This window comes from Mauremys reevesii, linkage group 1, assembly GCF_016161935.1.
Source record: "Mauremys reevesii isolate NIE-2019 linkage group 1, ASM1616193v1, whole genome shotgun sequence".
Lineage (NCBI taxonomy): Eukaryota > Metazoa > Chordata > Testudines > Geoemydidae > Mauremys > Mauremys reevesii.
In genome coordinates this window covers 291,099,007-291,116,671 of record NC_052623.1, presented here as the reverse complement: position 1 = coordinate 291,116,671, position 17,665 = coordinate 291,099,007, and the positions used below count along the sequence as shown (strand labels likewise).

General features: G+C 45.5%; 1 protein-coding gene across 1 annotated transcript; it reads right to left on the bottom strand.

Moving 5' to 3' along the window:
- Window positions 1–1,049: 1,049 nt before the first annotated feature.
- Window positions 1,050–16,901, bottom strand: CSRP2 (cysteine and glycine rich protein 2). The gene is made up of 6 exons (XM_039492907.1): window positions 16,752–16,901; window positions 6,763–6,881; window positions 4,171–4,339; window positions 2,417–2,549; window positions 1,763–1,856; window positions 1,050–1,368 (listed from the first exon to the last, which is right to left on the bottom strand). Exons 2-6 carry the CDS (start codon window positions 6,872–6,874, stop codon window positions 1,292–1,294), a joined length of 585 nt encoding a protein of 194 aa, XP_039348841.1. The 5' UTR covers window positions 6,875–6,881; window positions 16,752–16,901; the 3' UTR covers window positions 1,050–1,291.
- Window positions 16,902–17,665: the final 764 nt, after the last annotated feature.

Sequence of the window (17,665 nt, the reverse complement as noted above, 5' to 3'; positions counted from 1 at the left end):
GTAGATCTTTCAATCACCTTTAAGTGAGAAGCTGAGTTTATTTGGATGTATAAAGGAAGCTTTGATGGGTTCTCTCCCCCCCATTCCCTTGGAGGGTGGCGAGGAGCAGGGAATTTACTCTAGGGAAAGATGGTCCTTTTGTGCCCCCCCTCCTTTTTTTTTTTTTTTTTTGCTCAAAGAGTGAGTTTGGAAAGGGGGCTGGTCAGTCCATAGTTGGGGTGGACAGAGGTGCTTATGTATCCTACTAGTGGGTGTGGGCTGTGTCCCTTTCAGTGCTTGAACCATGGAGGCTATCAGTCTAACAGCCTTCACCCACAGCCTGGCTCTTGAGCTCAAGCTGCGGAGACCTATGCTTTCAGCTCAGGAAATAAGTGACAAGTTCATGTCATTGTTTCAGGGGTCTGGAGTTTTAGAATTTTGGCAGAGGAAATGGTCACTTCCCAAGGTTTTTAGTTCTTTGATGCAATGTCATTAGTTCTCCAGGAATCCCTCAGGTCTAGTACTGTACACCCTATTGGTGAAATCCTGAACCACTGACCTTACCAGGCATTGTGTCATTAACATCAAAGGAGATAGGATTTCAACTAATATTTCTACAGTGGGCAGCAAGCAGCAGCATAGACAGAAACATGACTAAATTAAGGCAAACCCAAGGCTCTAAGCACACTCTCAGTACTCCTCACAGCTCTGTCCCCAGCTGGAATACCTAGTAATAGCCCTAAGCAGATGCACTCTAGTTGTGGGGTAAGTGAGCAGAGCCCACTGCCCCCTTCTCATGCCAGCGTCCTCTGCTGAGGTGGTGTTGCCAAGGGTGCTCCTATTCAAGGTCTCTGAATTAACACCCCTATTGGCATACATAGGGCAACTCCTACCTGTTTCAGGCTCTCCTCCCGCTCCCAGTCACAAGGGCTAGAAGCCTTTTGGGTTAAGCAGAAACTGGTGTAAACACATGGCTCCAGGGGCTAGGGAGCTAGGTCCAAGTGCCTTAATCCAGCACTGGGCTCAAGCTCTTTATACTGGTGAGGCAGAGGGGAAGCAGGCTAAACAAAAACAGTCACAATAGGCAAAGCTTTATTGAAGTGGAATGACAGTGCTAATATAGTGTTCATTAACATGTGGTGCATGAGAAAAATAGAGAAATACGTAGTGCCTTAGCATTGGGTAAAAGCTCGATCTAAGCAATATTATAATACACTAGTGTCAGTTTCACAGTAACTAGTAACACTTAAGCTGTGCCTTGTTGCAGAGAAGGCCTCTCAGTGAATCATGATCAGCCTTGGATTTTACTCCTTCACTGAGCATGAACAAGGGCACCTGCTCCCTGGCCATATCCAAATCCTTTGGGGCCAAAGTTCTTTGCATAGCAGCCTGAAAGGAAAAAAAAAATACACAACTTTTTCAGAAAGACATGTTCGGATGCCTGCAAGTTACTTGACTTCTATTGCTCAGGACTGCTCAGCAGTCTGTGTGCTCCAAAGCAATGTTCATGGAAGGATGCTGGAGAATAGAGCATTTAGAGCCATTTAACTATGCCTCAAACAGAACAGCATCACTAAGTAATATTGCACGGTTGCAGAAGAATTTTGAGCCATACTGCAGTGCTAAGTGTCCCAACCCTGTCAAAATGAAGGAATCCTTATCAGATGTCAGCACAGGATTCCTACCCCAGAGTGACTCCAGATCTGAACTGAACATCTCTGCTGTTTAGAGCATGTTACTCTGAACTGTAAGCAGTTCGTTCATGCATGTTACTTCATCTTACCTTTACAATAAATTTCACCTTCTTTCTCTGTCAGGGTTGTGGATTCTAGACTCTTCCCACACTTAGCACATCGGAAACAGTTTTTGTGCCAAGGCTAAGAGAAGCAAAGAGTACAAGTCGTATTTACGAGACACATTAGGTACGAGAGAGACTCTTGAAAGTAACATTTAAATAGAGATAGGTACAGACTCCTGTAGCCTAAAGCAGACAAGGATCCTACTTGAAACGTTTTTGGTTTCTCACTTAGATAATGAAATGACATGATTGGTGATAGAGACCAGCTCTTTTAACAGATTGTTTCAGATGCAAGTTAGCAAAGAAATATTATGCCTTAGGTAAAACACTAAATACATCTAGGTTTTGCCAGAATCTAACATGACTGCAGCCCCAACCACAGCCACATGCATTTCTCTTTAAAACCCTCACTCACCTCTATCTTGGTTTAGATGACACTGAACCAGTTTGATTCAATGGTGTTTTCCATGCTGAGAAGCTGCTATACTAAGGGAATTTTGCATCACAATTGGCCTACCTGACTCTTTCTGGCTAAATATGCTCAAAACAGTTCTGTTTTGAGCCAACCCTTCCTTTGATTGCATCTCCCCGTCCCCCATACCCTATTTAGCAAAGAACTTGATCGAAATCCTACTTTACCTTTCCGGCTCCTATTACTTTCTCAGCAGCATAAACAGAATCACCACATCTAGAGCATTTCTCTGCACCTCCAAATTTCTGAGCAAACTTTGAAGTATTTGGACTTGTTGTAGGTCGGTGAGGAGATGGTGTGCTAGAAGGAACAGGTATATAGGAGGTCAGTCTTGTGCTCCTATTTACCCTCTAAATCAGTGGTCCCCAAACTTTTCATGTCACCCCCCACCCCCACCCCTTGCCTGCACCTCTTCTCCCTTGAGACACAGTTGGGAACCATGGCCGGGAGTGTGGCTAGAGCTCCTAAGGAGGGGAGGGGTGGACGGGGGTAAGGAGGCCAAGGCTGTGGCCAGAGCTATGGTTGGGGCTAGGAGCCAAGGGCCAGGGTTGAGCTGAGGGCAGAATGGGCTGGGTGGCCCTCCCTCCCAGCCCCCTGCCATATCTCCTGAATGTTCCTCCATGCCCCCTACAAGGGCACACTGTTCTTAAAAAAAAAAGGAGGAGAGCAGGGAGATAATTTGTGTATTTATCACATATTCAGTTATTTGCAACTAAATACACCTAGGTTTTGCCAGAATCCATAATGACTGCAGCCCCAGACATGCATGCATCTTTAAAATCCACCCTCACCTTATCTTGATTTAAAAGATCACCACATCAACACTGAACTAGTTTGATTAATGGTGTTTTCCATGCTGAGAAGCTGCTATTTTAAGGGAATTTTGCATAATAGGCCTACCTGACCCTTGTATTTAGTTAATGACTGCATGATGTTAAGTTTCCTCCATGTCATAATACTTCCCAGTTATCCAGAAGGTGTAAACACTGCAAAGTAGTATCTAATACCGGATACTGACTTGATGAGCTATTGCCCAAGTCAGTATGCCAGTTTCTAAATTAAATTTGGAGATACTGACTGAACCACCTCATAAGAATTTACATCTCAACTGTTAAGATCTAGAAGCTGGAATTTTAGGAAGACTGAGCTACTAACACAGTTGAACTTTAATGGAACTAGATGTCCACGTTAAGCCTTTCATGAAATCAGAATTGTGTACTAGTTATGGCATTTTGTGTTTTGATGCAAACTCCAACTCTGAGCAGGTTTTGATACATCTTTAAGTATTTTGACCTGGCCTGCTGTAAGAACCCATTCTATCACACTTTTGCTACTAGCTAGCCTGCTACTTGCTATACCCAAGACTGAAATGCAGTGAGGCACTTCAATTTAGACAGAGCAGGATTAAGTTTTCCATGTAGACATTAAATCTCTATACAACCTCAAATCCGCCTTTATTTTAATTCATAACTAGAATACAACCTTGTCAAAGCGTAGTGTATGAGCCTATCAGCCAGTAAGTAGGATTTGAATACTAAACAAGCCATGTTTAGTAATCTTTACACTTGCATAAAGCCAGTAACCAGCACAATATAATTTTTAATACAGAAAGATTAAAAGCTTGATCCTGAAATCCTTGCCTACAGGTAACTCCCACTGATATCACTGGAAGTTGCATGCAGCAGGACTGCAGGAACAGGCATCATGGGTTCAGTGCTCCTCTGACCTGCACAGTGTGTCTACTTCAATATTCTGCTCTGGGATACACTGGCATTTTGATGTGCGTTTAGAACACAGCCACATTATACATCTGTAAGAGCATTTGGCCTTTAACTCCTGCACGAAGAACCTTTGGCACAACATGAAGATCACAAGCCAACTGCACATCTTGCTGTCAGATATAGTGAAGAGTTGAACTTACTTGTCATGCTTGATGCCCAGTCTCTCGCCTCTGTCCATGTTGAGTGTGCCTGCTCCTTGGCCATAGCCATAGCCTTTAGGACCGTACTTTTTTCCATAGCAGGACTTGCAGTAAACCTCATCGTCATGTATTGCTACAGTTGTGCTGTCTAAGTTTTTCCGACAAACCACTGGGAAAAAAGTTTCAGATTGTCAGAAGGGGCCATTTTCAGCCATAGCACATGAAGTAAACCAAAAAATGTCAAATGCCAGATGTCACGGGTTCCCCTGTCCACAGTTCTAATTTTCAGCAGTTCCACAGTTCACTAGGAAGAAGAGGCAGCATCTCTATTGAATTGGTGAATTATGTTTAGCTTCATCAAGAGGCTCTATTCCCTCCCACCCTCATGGTGCTGATATTTAAAGAATGGAGACTTGCCGTAGTTTGATTAATGAGGTTGCACAGAAAACCAGATACTAAAGTCAGCAATTTCCTCTCTTGCTTCAAGTTACATGGAAACAAGCACCTGTATCAGAGCAGCAGCATTTAATTGTCTGACAGTTCACAGCCCTCTGTTCACATGGACAAACTGCTTCCCCACAGCTTTTGTAATGCTATTATAGATCCTGGGGTTCTGTTTACTTTTTATGGATACCAGACTAGAACTGTAAACCCAGGAACCAGATTGCTTTCAGTAGCCTATGATGTAATATTGGGTATCTTTCTATTGCAAGTGGCTGATCCTTCTTTTCTGAGGAATGGAGAGCTTCAGGAAGAATGAAACCAGGTGTGAACAGCAACATTTTAGCAGGCAGGAAAGAACTGGATGTATTATGCAGATTGATCGGAGGACAGAAGTTAAGAGACTTGCTCAAGGTCACAGCAGTAAGGAATACAGCTATTTCTGCTTCCCTCTTCTAAATACTTGTAACTACCTTCAGTCATAGCATTTTGAGGTCTGTACAGGATACAGGTTGGACTGAAAGCCCAACTACAATCCAGTTCTAAGACTTAGCTTAAAAAAAAGCTGTAAGCTTCAAAATACACAGAAACCTTTGTTTATTGCATTGATTTAGTAGACCAGTGGTTCTCAAACTGGGGGAAGGTGTTAGACTTGCTGAGGCCTGTGGCCGAAGTCTGAGGGCTTCAGCCTTGGGCAGCAGGGCTCAGGTTACAAGCCCCCTTGCCTGGGGCTGAAGCCCTTGGGCTTCATACACACACACACACACCCCCCCCCAGGGTGGCAGGACTCAGACTTCAGTTCCCCCTCTCCTGGGGTCATGTAATAATTTGTTGTCAGAAGGGGATAAAATGAAGTTTGAGAACCACTGCTGTAGACAGTTGATGCATTTTATAATTAAGAGCAATTAATCAATTTTAAAATACACTAAGTCTTTATGTTTTAAGCTCAGCAAAACATAAACATGACCTTGGCTTCACTCAGAGTGAAACATACTAAACCAACAGTCTGACTGCATGTTCCAAGTTTCTAATAGGAGAAACTTCTATAAAATATGAACTTAAGCCAACTGAGCCACAGCCAAATAATTTGTTATAATTGCTGTAGAGTACCAGGAAAAGGAACATGAACACACCTATATCCCATCATCACACATAGATGGGATGTTGCAAGTGGCAAGCTAGTTTTGAAAGTCTTCCCATTTGTAACTGTAGTTTCCTATAAACCAAGGCTGAACCCTAATTCTGGTCCCCAGAAGGCCGAGGCCAGAACGCTGGACATAGTGACACTGCATACTTGCAATGAATTGAAGTACTTTGATTGTGTTAGACAGGCAGTTGAAGGTATAAGATTACCTTTTTTACAACTAATCAACAATCTTTACAGCAGAAAAAGCTAGTTTTGATGCCTGAATGAGTTAGTTAGACCGAAAAATAGCAACTTGGACTCTGCTCATATGCCAAGGAGAGCTAAGATTTTGGCTCTGCTACATGTATTTAGTTAGAAATTCAGCCAAACTACTGATGCTTTAATATCCTACACAATCTACATGGACCTGGGTGAAAGAGGGAAAGGGAGGACTCATTTAATTATTCCTTCAGCCCTCCATCTACTTTCCAACAGATTCAGAGGCAGCAGCTTGGCTCTACAAAACTGTATCTAAACAAATGCGGCACCACAAGAAGGCTATTACCTATTGGACAGAATTCAAATGTAGGTTTCTCACTCCAAAACATGTTCCTGGCCTTTTACAGACATAAGTTGTGAAGGAGAGATCTAGGCGCAGTTTAACAAGTCTCTTTATGAACTCTTCCACACCAGAGGAGACGACACTCTCTCGGTGGTTCTGGATGAGCTCTCCCTCTGACACGGAGGTCCTTATGGGGCATAAGGGAAAGGGTGGCAAGTTAATCTAAGTCTGACAGCATTCATAGCTTTCTTGAGTGCCCCCCAAAACTAGACCACTCTGTCAACTTGCACTGCCATTCAGTTTCCCAAGTGCCAACTCAGAGCCTTTATTATGTAACCCCTATGGATATGTTTGTAGAAGAGCATCTTGCCCAGACACCGTTCAGTCTGACATGCAATAGAGCCACTGAAGCTTTCACTGAAGAGTTAGCACGACACAGAAAGCAGTGTGTGAGGATACTTACTGCAGAGAAAGCAGCATCTGTGGAAACTCCTCCCATCACACTGAACCTCTTCAGCGTGGTAGACTGTTCGTCCACAGGCACCACACTTGTTACCTCCTCCCCAGTTCGGCATCCTGACTCTGTGGAAGATGCACTAGCAATTAGAGACAGAGCAGCAAGATTGAGATTGTTCACTGAATTGTTTCACAGGTACAGTTCAGAGTCAATACAAAAAAAGAGTCTGTGAGCTGTTGTCATTTAACACAATGCTGCGGGTCTGCCAGATTTTTGGCTGTTTTGAGCCTAGTTCTATAAGAAAGTGTCTATAGTAGTCAGATTGTGAGTACTAAACACATTCTACATCCCAGATAGTACTCATAAGGTCAAATAGCCTTTATGGGCTTATCTGTAATGCTGCAGGAGCCTCCAAGTAAACTTAGGGAACAAATCTTTAAACATCCAAGTTCCCACTGTTGTATGCAATATTGCTTGGTGCATTCAACAGAAGACCTGGAAACAGAAGATACTGCCTCCCAAAAAACCCACATTTTACATTCCCTGTTCACGATTTTGAAAGTTACATGAATTGGATATGCACAAAGTTACATGCATAATGGCTTTACTGTACCTTGAATGAACACCCTCCCAGATGGATGTAATTTCAGTTTCTATGCTTCATTAATCCTGTTTCTCTTTTCTGATGGAAGCCAACCAATTGTGCCAACAAAGGGCTTTTGTTTTTCTGTAGAGTCTGCGCCTTGGAAAATGGCATAAGCCATAAGGTTTGCCTCACTGGAGAGCAATTCACTATGCAAAGGACTTGTTTTTTTCTGAACTAGTGTCTGAAATTTAGTGGCTAATGGGGATTATTTCTGAGGCATCCTCATGCTAGTGACATAAAAACCTCACCTTCACTAGGCAGGTATGTGCTAGAGCCTAAATATTCAAAGTAGAATTTTGTGAAAGAAAATGTCTGACAGCCACAAGCTATAGTAAATTTTAGGAACGTAGTTATTGCACTTACTGGTTTGATACTTAAATATTTGATAGTGGAGAGACTCCACCCCCTACAGCCATAAAAGGAAAACTGGTGCTGCTAGGATGGCACTTCCATGAATGCCAAAAGCTAACTGCTAACAAAAGAGCACTACAGTTAAGGTGACACTGGGAGGCCCTTGGGACAACTGGATTTTGTTTCTCAAATGAAACTATTAATTAGATGCAATTTTCCAGACAATCAAGATACTTGTAATAAAGACAATGTTAGTTCCCTCACTGCAACAGCACTCCTCTATAAAGCAGATTTAAGGTCAGGATTTTAATGAGAAAATAATTGAGTTCAGCTGCTGTTTCCTCATGCCCCCTTTTTTCCATTTGTTAGATTGTAAACTCTTTGGGGCAGGGGCCATGACTGTATACTGAACAACAGTGGAGGCCCAGTTAGTTTTTTTTAAATGCAGAGCCAGAATTCCACTGATGTTGTAGTTTTAAGACAAGTATTTCATCTGTGTGTAAATATTGCAGCACCAGTATGGTACTGACATAGGGAAAGTTTTCAAAAGGCATGAAGGGCTGCTAGGCAGGCCTTGTGGTCCTGTAAAGTTCTCCTATGCTAATTAGAGATAGACATTTGGGGGGAGGGGAGGAGAAGGTTGAGGCTTCCCTGGCACAGCTCAGCCTCCCTTGCTACCTCTAATTACTGAAGAGGCAGACCTGTCCTTGATCAGTGCTTTGGACGCCATCTTATTAGTCAGAGGCTTGATAGGCATGACATCTGAAGTGTCATCTCCCTTCTAACTGCTGGAAGTAGGACTCCTACACACACCTACCCATCCAGGACCTTCTGTTCAGGGAGGATGTGAAGAAAGAAAAAGTGGAGAAATATCCCCCCCGTCAACTTTCAGACCTGTCTTTGCTATTCCTAGTTGTTTTCCCCAAAGGGCAGTAGCAAGACTCTTGGCCATGGGCAGTGGGTATAATAGGCCAGGGGAGGCTGCAGCTGGTGCTCCCTAGACTCCAGAGAGATTACTGATGAACCCAGGATGTGGCGTGGCAAATACCCCCTCCTCAGCCACTTTAGAACCCTGCATGGGACATATGAAAAGCTTCTTCTGATGAGAGCAAGACCCCTAATTGGGGTCTGGGGAAGGGAGGCGCGGTGCAGCTGCCCCGGGACTCCTTTGGTCAAGGGGAGAGCACTTGGGCGTCCAGCCAGCCCAGGGCACCTCCAGCCAAAGGGGGAATGCATCCTCCAGGTGGGAGGGCTTGTGGTTCTGGCTGCAGGGGCTAGTCTCCCCAAAGGGGGGCTCCCCCCCACCGCCCACGCTCTTGACAGTTTCACTGCTGTCTGCAGGGTTTTGAATTGGAGTTGTAAGACTGACAAGTATTTTTATTGCATTTTGCAGCTTGGCAAACCAATAAGCAGCAGAGGAACTACTGCAGTCCGCCTATAGACTCAGAAAGAAAAAGAACCACACACAACTGGTTTATGTTCAGTTTACATTTGAAAAAGGTTCTGAAAAGCTAAAATTTTAAAAGAAAGTTAATTTCTGTAGCAAGAGAGAAACGCATACACCAATACCAACTCCTACCTCAGCAGACCTGTAAGGTTTCTTCCCGAGCACCACAGTTGGCATGATGGTGTCTAAAGAGAAGCTAGGCTAAGCACCATTCATTTAGTCTTTTATATTCTTCCTTTTCCCATGCACTTGTTTTACAAGCCAGATAGGGTTGCCAACTTTCTAATTGCACAAAACCCAATACCACTGCTCCACCCCTTCTCCAAGGCCCTGCCTCCTCCATACCCCTGCTTCCCCCCCCCCACACCCTCCACTCACTTTCACCAGGCTGGGGCAAGGGGTTGGGGTGCAGAAGGGAGGCGAGGACTCCAGCTGGGAGTGCAGGCTCTGGGGTGGGGCTGGGAATGAGGGGTTTGGGGTCAAGGAAGAGTTAAGGCTGGGACACAGGAGAGGGTTTGGGGTGCATTGTCCCAGTAGCACTTACGGCAGCTCCCAGGAAGCTGCTACCAGGTCCCTACAGCCCCTACGCACATGGATGGCCAGGAAGGCTCCGCATAATGTCCTTGCATCTGCAGGTGCCACCCCAACAGCTCCATTAGCCAATGGGAGCCATCCCACAGGGCTGGGGCAGTTCTTGGAGCCTCCCATGTGTGTAGGTGCTGCAGGGACCTGGCAGCCGCTCCCAGGAGCTGCATGGAGCTAGGGCAGGCAAGGAGCCCTGCCTTAGCCCCAGGCCCCCACTGCGCCACCAACTGGACTTTTAACGGCCTGGTTGGCAGTGCCAACTAGAGCCACCAGGATCCCTTTTTGACCGGCTGTTCTGGTCGAAAACTAGACACCCGGCAACCCTAAAGCCAGAGCAACACTCCTCCTAACAAGATCTTCCCCTTTGCCCATCTTTTGGCTTCCAACTCCATCCTTAACCTTCAGATCTGAGCAGCTCAGCTCATTATTTTCCCCATTGTGCAGCCCTTATTCAAAATTAGGAGCTCTGTTCAAGTAGCTCCATCTGCCTTAGAGTTAAATTGAGTTTCAGATACCTGTGGAGGGGTAGCATGGTGTGTCCTACAAAAGAATGCTTCTGAGTCACTATCTTGGGGAAACTGTACTGTATTAAGCATATGAATGGTTTATGCATCTTTGTAGGCCAAGGACTATATCCACTCCATGGGGCCAGGGTTTTCAGTTCCTTGAGGAACTGTGGTAACAACAGGGGGGGGATAATTAAGGCAAAGCACTGAGGTTATAAACACCTCCAGAGAAGTACCACCTGCTTGGGAACCTCTCAAACCAGATTCTCCAGAGACCAAACAGACCAAGGACTTTGGAATAAATGGACTGACCTTAAACTGACTTGGGGCCTTCATTCTGGTTCCTGATCAAGAGACCGATCAGAACTTTAGCCACAGGGGAAACCCAGCAGTGGGATTTGAAGGGCTGACACTTACCAGAACCCGAGATTGGCATTGGGGTAATCTTTGGTGTTCTTTTATTGTTAGTCTATGCTGTCTCTAATGTTTTTCCCCCTCAAGAGTAAACGTGCTTGCTTAGAAGGAGCTGTGTGGTAACTTATCACGACTAGCAACACACTGTTCATAGCCCTTGCAGAGAAAGCCAAGTGTAGGCACTGGCCTTTAGGCAGACTGGCTTGCTGGGGATATATCAGTGTAGATCAGGGAGCTGTGCAGCCTGAAAAAAATAAAATAAAAATCATCCAGTCAGAAGCAAGTGAGATGCAGGTCTCTGCCCAGGAGAGGGAAGGGCTGGAAGCTGGAAACCTTTAAGTGGGTGCCCTTCAGGGGAATCACAGAAGGGAAAATACAGGTGCCCTTGTCCTGAAACTGACAGCATGCCCTACAAAAGGAATGTTGCTAAGTAACTGCTAAGAGACCTTTGCTCAATAGGGAAAAAAACAGCCTTTAGTGAAATGTGGGAAAACAAGATTAACTGATTAACTCAAATTGGGACATCTTAAGCGAATTCTTAAGCAGAGGTTTATGGAACTGTTCTGTTTAATACAGAAGTGGCTTAGTAGCGGTTCCATTTATGGTGGTGACATTAATTTAATTACTGAAATATTTGTGCAACCTTTCCAAGAGCTTAGCACTGTTGCTTCTCAATGAGTTGGTAACAAATACTCCAAGCAGGCTAGTAAGATTTGTTTTATGACACCACTATTTGTCATTCTTGGCATCACTGTAGAGTCTAAAAATTAAGATTCCATTTCTTTTATTCAAGTGTTTGGCTGTGCTACCACACAGCAGCTGACATCAATCATGGCAAACAGGGTCCTCTGAAAGAGGGAGAGAGGCTGCATTCCTCTTCCAAACCCTTGTACATTCTCCTCCATTCTGCAGTTAGATTCCTTCCCACTTCGTATGCGTCTCAGAGAACATGCCAAGTCAAAATTTTATTAAATAAGCTTCTTTCTTGGGCCTCACAGGGCTTTGGCACTGTTAAAAGGCAGGGCAGTGCCTTGTGTTTTTGATTTTCACATTTGAACTCCTCTATGTACATACACACACTTAATTGCATCTTTTCTTACAAAAAAATTTAATAATGACAGCCCCAGTGATGGGGTATACAGGAACTGAGATCCAGGTTCACAGCTCAGTCACAGCCTTCCTGGGACAGTCAATTAATCTACCCTGGGTCTCTAGTCCTCAACTAGAAAATAGGGAAAGCACTGCCATACCCCAGAGAGGCACTGAGAGGATAAAATCCATTATGAATTACAAGATGCATAGATAATGTTTTCACCTCTTAGCTCAGAGACTACACTGTGATAAAGGCCATGCAAGTACCTAGACAGAATTTAAAGTCAGAATTTGATGTTCTTAAGGCTTTTGATTTTCAAACTTCAACAAAGGTTAGTGCTTCAAGAAGGTGAGTGTCCCTGAGGAGACCAAGGCCAACTGTCCTCCCCTTCAACATTCCCATAGGAGCTTATATAGCAGCAACAGCAATATTCCTTGAGCTATCAGCACAAGTCATCCCCAAGCAGTCGAGATTAGGAGAGACACTTCAGTGAGAAGCAGTCTGTTAATCTGTTCCACATACAGCACCTCAGAGTGGCCAGATAGCTAGAGAACACTATACGTAGTCCTGCCCTAAAAATCAATTATTTCCATTAAAAGCTAGATAGCATGTATTCTGTCTACTTTACTCCATCATGAGCTATGCTATACATTACAGCTCCACAGGCAGATTAATAACATTCTGATTTCAGTTCTCAGAAGGGTAGTGAGGATGCTGTAGCTCATGAAAGCTGCTTGCAGAACTTGATAAGCCTTCTGCTAGTTCAGGCAGGCCTTTAATGAATTTAAGAGCCATTGACGTGGTACTAAGTTTTCCAGATGTTTGTACCAATGGTACCCTATAATTCTGAACTTTCATTTTTATGAGTTCTTGGCAGCCACCCTCCTCTCCAGAGGAGCGTACACCTGGACTTCCAGTATGTGCCTGCCAAGAGGTACTTAATTCTATCCCCTGCACCCCTTCTCAGAGTGGTGCTCTTATTTACTCCACATTGAAAGTCATGACTATACTACCCTCCTCCTCCCCCTCCCATTCCCCAGTTTGGTGACATTCGCTGACGGGAATATAGGGTTAAATTAGCAGTCACTAGTATTTAGGCAATTTTTTGAAAAACAAACAAATAAGTGTTTGAGATGTTTCATACTACATTAAAAAACACACCTTAAAAAAGTATTTGCTTGCCCTTGCTCGGTGTTTGGTCTAGGAACTCACATTTCATACTATGTTAAGTAAAGCATTTGTCGGAGGGTTGAGCAAAAATTCTGTAGGTGGTTGACATTAAAGCTTTGATTCTTATTGAAGATCAAACTCGTGTTTTTTTGCATTTAAACATGCACAGTGTGTAGAGTCACAAGTAGGACATCTTGCCTAAGTGGCAGTCCAGAAAAGAAGCCAACTTTAACCCTTCAGAAGTTTTAACCATGATGACAGAGGGCTCAATGTATTAGTGAAGGACATAAGAGCCAAAATTGATCAAGATATTTTACCTAGAATGGTGAACAGGCAATATGCTAAACAGCAGCATGTGGGGAAAAGCTACACTCCCATGCAATGCAAAGGGATCAAGGCAGTGAGGCTGCCTCAAGAACACCTAGAGGCAGCTACTGTGCCCTGCAATTAGGTGCCCAACCCTGTTTGCTACCAAAGGAAGAGATGCACACACACACAATAGGAGGTGCATGGGTAGAGCTATGCCTTCCAGGCAGCTCCCAATCCAGAAGCCTTCTACATTAGCTACACATTAAAAATGATACCTGGGTTGGAGTTTCCACTGGATGCAATCAAAAGACTAGAGTTTTGTAAGAGCCAGCCAGGAGCAGAAAAGCTATACAATTAAAGCAACAGGAACCTAAAGAGGGGGGCTACTCCCATGCACATAATGTACATAGAGCTGCATGAAACATTCCCATAGCTGAACAGTTCATGACCAAGTTGTTTTTCCTAAGCTAACTGCAAACACCTAATTAACTGTTTCTGGGTTTTGGAGTCCGAGCCCATGGGAAAATGCAGCATTTCTATACTTCATTTCTCCTGCTCAGCTGTGCCCCCCCAAACTGACACTTTCCCTTTTCCACTTCAATATTTGTCCCACTTCTACAACTAGTTGGGTGTGACAAGTATGCAGACACTAGCATTATCACTACAACACTTCCCTACAAGAGCATGCACTAGTACAATCTCCCCATGGCACATAAGAGCACAGTGAGCCACCTTCGATACTAAACAACCAAATAACCCCACCCCACCCCCCGCAAACACTCACTACTGATTGGAGAGGTCATGGGGCAGTAAGCTGTTTGGAGTCCTGTTCGGAAAAGCAGGGCAAAACTAGGATGCTCTGAGCCAATGGAGATTCCCCCCCATGCCCGCAACACAAGATGACTGTTCCGTCACATTTCACTGGATGAGAGGACTATCTCCTGCAGAAGCCCTGCAAGTTTGTTTACTGAGCACAAGGAGCTGGTTCAACCATTCAGTCATGGAACCTGACAAAATAGCAAGGGTCCTCACCCCAACAGTCCAATCTGCAAAAAACTGCCTCAAAAAACAAAACTTAACCTTAGAGTCTGGAAAATGTTGCACTACTTCAGACACTTTTCCCTGATGCAGTTTTTTTAAAAAAACAAAAACAAACTATGATGCTTTCATAAAATGGTAACCTAGAAAAAGGGAAATGTGGAGTGTTTACTATTTAGTGTTTAGAAGTATTTACTATTTATAGTTTCTGCTGACAGGCTGATGTAGCATGAGATTCCTCCCCCTCAAAAACAAAACCACACTAGAATGCAAGTGTCTTAGGACAGGAACTGTCTTGTACAACACTGTCAGCACTCAATAGTTAGATAACTGCTGTGTACTTGAGCTTCTGGAAGTAAATCCTGCTTCAGAAAAGTGATCCCTTGCTTATGAAGTTCTGTGAAGAATGCTATTTGGGGAAGGGGGAAATCTTTCAAGCTACTAATCTTACATCAAGCCAATTTTAGATGTTAAAGCTACTAGAAAAGCTAGTCTGATGTACAAGAGACCACACCAAGCCTTCCTAGTCATGTACTACACAAAATTTGTTTTGTCACAATGGTTACACAGTAAGACCTGTTGAAAATGGAATTGTTTTGGCCAGGAACTTAAGTAATCAGCTTGGCAGGCTAATATGCTATGTGTACACATCTACTAAAGTGGAACTTCAGAGTTATGAACACCAGAGTTAGGACTTGACTGGTCAACCACACACCTTATTTGGAACTGGAAGTACACAATCAATCAGGCAGCAGCAGCGAAACAAACAAAAAGCCCACAAAATGCAAATACAGTACCGTACTGAATGTAAACTAATAAAAAAAACAAAGTGGAAGTTTAAAAAAATTAGACAAGGTGAAGAAACTCTTCTATGCTAGTTTCATTTAAATTAAGATGGTTAAAAGCAGCGTTTTCCTTCTGCATAAAGAAGTTTCCCAGCTGTATTAAGTCAATGCTCAGTTGTAAACTTTTGAAAGACCAACCATAACATTAGGAACATTTCAGTTACCAACAACCTCCATTCCTGAGGTGTTCATAACTCGGAGGTTCTCCTGTATATGCTTCTTTTCCACAGGTATCAGATAACAAGAGAATTCAGATTGTTTCATAAACTGATGTTTTGAATTTACGCATGTTAGTCCACGCACACCTTCCTGCCTTCAGTCAACTCAAACTCTGAAATGCAAACCCTCCAGACCCACTATTCTTAAGTGATTTTGCAGTAACTCTTCCCTCTCTCCCCCCTGCAATATCCAAATGATATTGAAGAGTCATAGATAGAAGAAGATGATACGGTTGATCTCACTACCCCACAACAAGTTGGGCCACTGATTCTGTACTACCATTACCCAACAGACACTGCTGGTTAGTTAGCATATAGTTTTAGGAGACTAAGTTATTGCAAGTATCAATTTAGTATATCCAAACATATATATGCGCATCAGGCTCAAGGTATTTCTAGCAAGCTAGCAAAATACTAATTAATCAAGCACCCGCCAGATATCAGCATTATTTAACCATCCAATATCCAGGGATTTAGTTTGGCCAAGGAGAAAGGCAGGGCTGGATTTCCAATTAGGCACATGCCCAGGGGCACCAGCGATCTAGGGGCACCTTACCTCTCTAAAAGTGCATACTACATAAACACCAGGTGTAGCCAGGGTGAACGCTGAAGATGCTGTGCCTAAGGGCATGTATGGTGTAAATCCAGCCCTTAGCCTAATGAAGCCAATATATTTTAGCAAAAGTGTCCAGAAGTGGGGAGCACTTACGTTTACTAGGAGACAACAAAACCCACACAGGTGGTATTTTGTTCCCAGTAGGTAGCGAAAGCCATTTTAAATCACTGCCTACGCGCTGAGGCGCGTCTGCCCCCTTGCTGGCTGGGCCCGCCCCGGGCTCCCCCAGGAGTCACTGCACTCGGGAGCGAGCCGTGCAGGGCACAGTGATGTCCCCACGCGAAGGCGGTCACGCTAGGAACTGGCAGACAGAGGCTCAGCTTCAGAGGCCCTACACGGGGTCATGAACCCTGCAGCTTTTCTGGGAGCCACCTGTAATGCCGCCAGCCAGGCCCTGCGCGGAAAGCCCCATGGCTGGCGTTGGAAAGCGGGGGGGCTGAAAGGCGGCACCGGCAGCGTGTTCTGCACTAGCCCCACACCGCGGGCCCCTGCTCGCCACCCGGGGGGTCCCGGGGAGTCGCGCCTCTGACCCACGCCGCAAGCCGGCCGGCCGGGGGTGCCTGACACGCGCCCTCCCTGCGGCGGGGCGCGCGGGCCGGCGAGCAGCCCTGGGAGCGCGTGTCCGGGGCACCTCGCAGCCCAGCAGCGCCCCGCGGGGCTGCACCCGGCCTCGGACCGGCCGGAGCCCCGCTCACAAGGCGGGCCCCGCTGCAGCGCCCGCGCAGCCAGACGCCGCCGCTCCCGGGCGGATACTCACCGCAGGGCAGCGCGGCGTGTCCGCTCCGGGAACGCGGCCGGACTCACTCTCGGTAACCGCTGCTGGAGCCGCCCCGGCGCCTGTTTAAAGGGTCCTGGCGCGGCCAGGGCGGAGCTAGAGCGGGGAGCCCGGCCCGGCCCCGCCTCCGCGGCCACTCCCCAGCCCCCACCCCTCGCCCTCTGGCCGGCCCCGCTCCCCAGCCATCGGTGACCTTTAACGGAGGTCTCAACTTCAACCCCCCCCAGCCCCCCGCCCCGGACGTGTAGGTTGGGGGCGCAGTTTGCAGGCGCTGAGCGCCGCGGGCGGGCCGCTCCGGGAGCGCTCAGCTGGGGAGCTGGATTGCAAAACTCCGCAGCCGTACGGGTGTGTATTAATCTAGGTAGTTTGGATATGGGGATTTATTCCCGGCCCTCCCCCTCTTCTCTCCTCGCTCCCACCCCATAGCCGTGTCAGACAGCTGAGCGTCGCTAGCTGGTCCGAGACTGAATGTCGCCTAAAACTGCAATGCGGGGAGACCACAATAAACCAGTTTCAGACTGCACGTTTCACTCTGCTTTCTTCCTCCAAAGCAGGCCATGGCAAGCATCTGGAGTCAGTGCTCAGGCTCCGTTAGCACGGATCCTTCGGCACCCACTTCAGAGGATGGTGGTAATCAGATGGTAGACATCTTTAAAAGAAAAAGCAGTAAAGCAGAAAATCTGTCTAGCAGAAAACCCTTATTTTTGGATAAATGTGTATTCTTAGTGAGGAAATAATTGTGTGAGCAGCACTTTTCCGCTCTTGAAAGTCAGTAACCTATAACCTTTTGTTACTGAAGAGAGGGATTTGCTAATAAGACAAAGCAGCTTACATTTCTACAGCACCTTTCATCCAAGAGGATCCGAAGGTGTTTTACAAAAGGCATATGACCATGA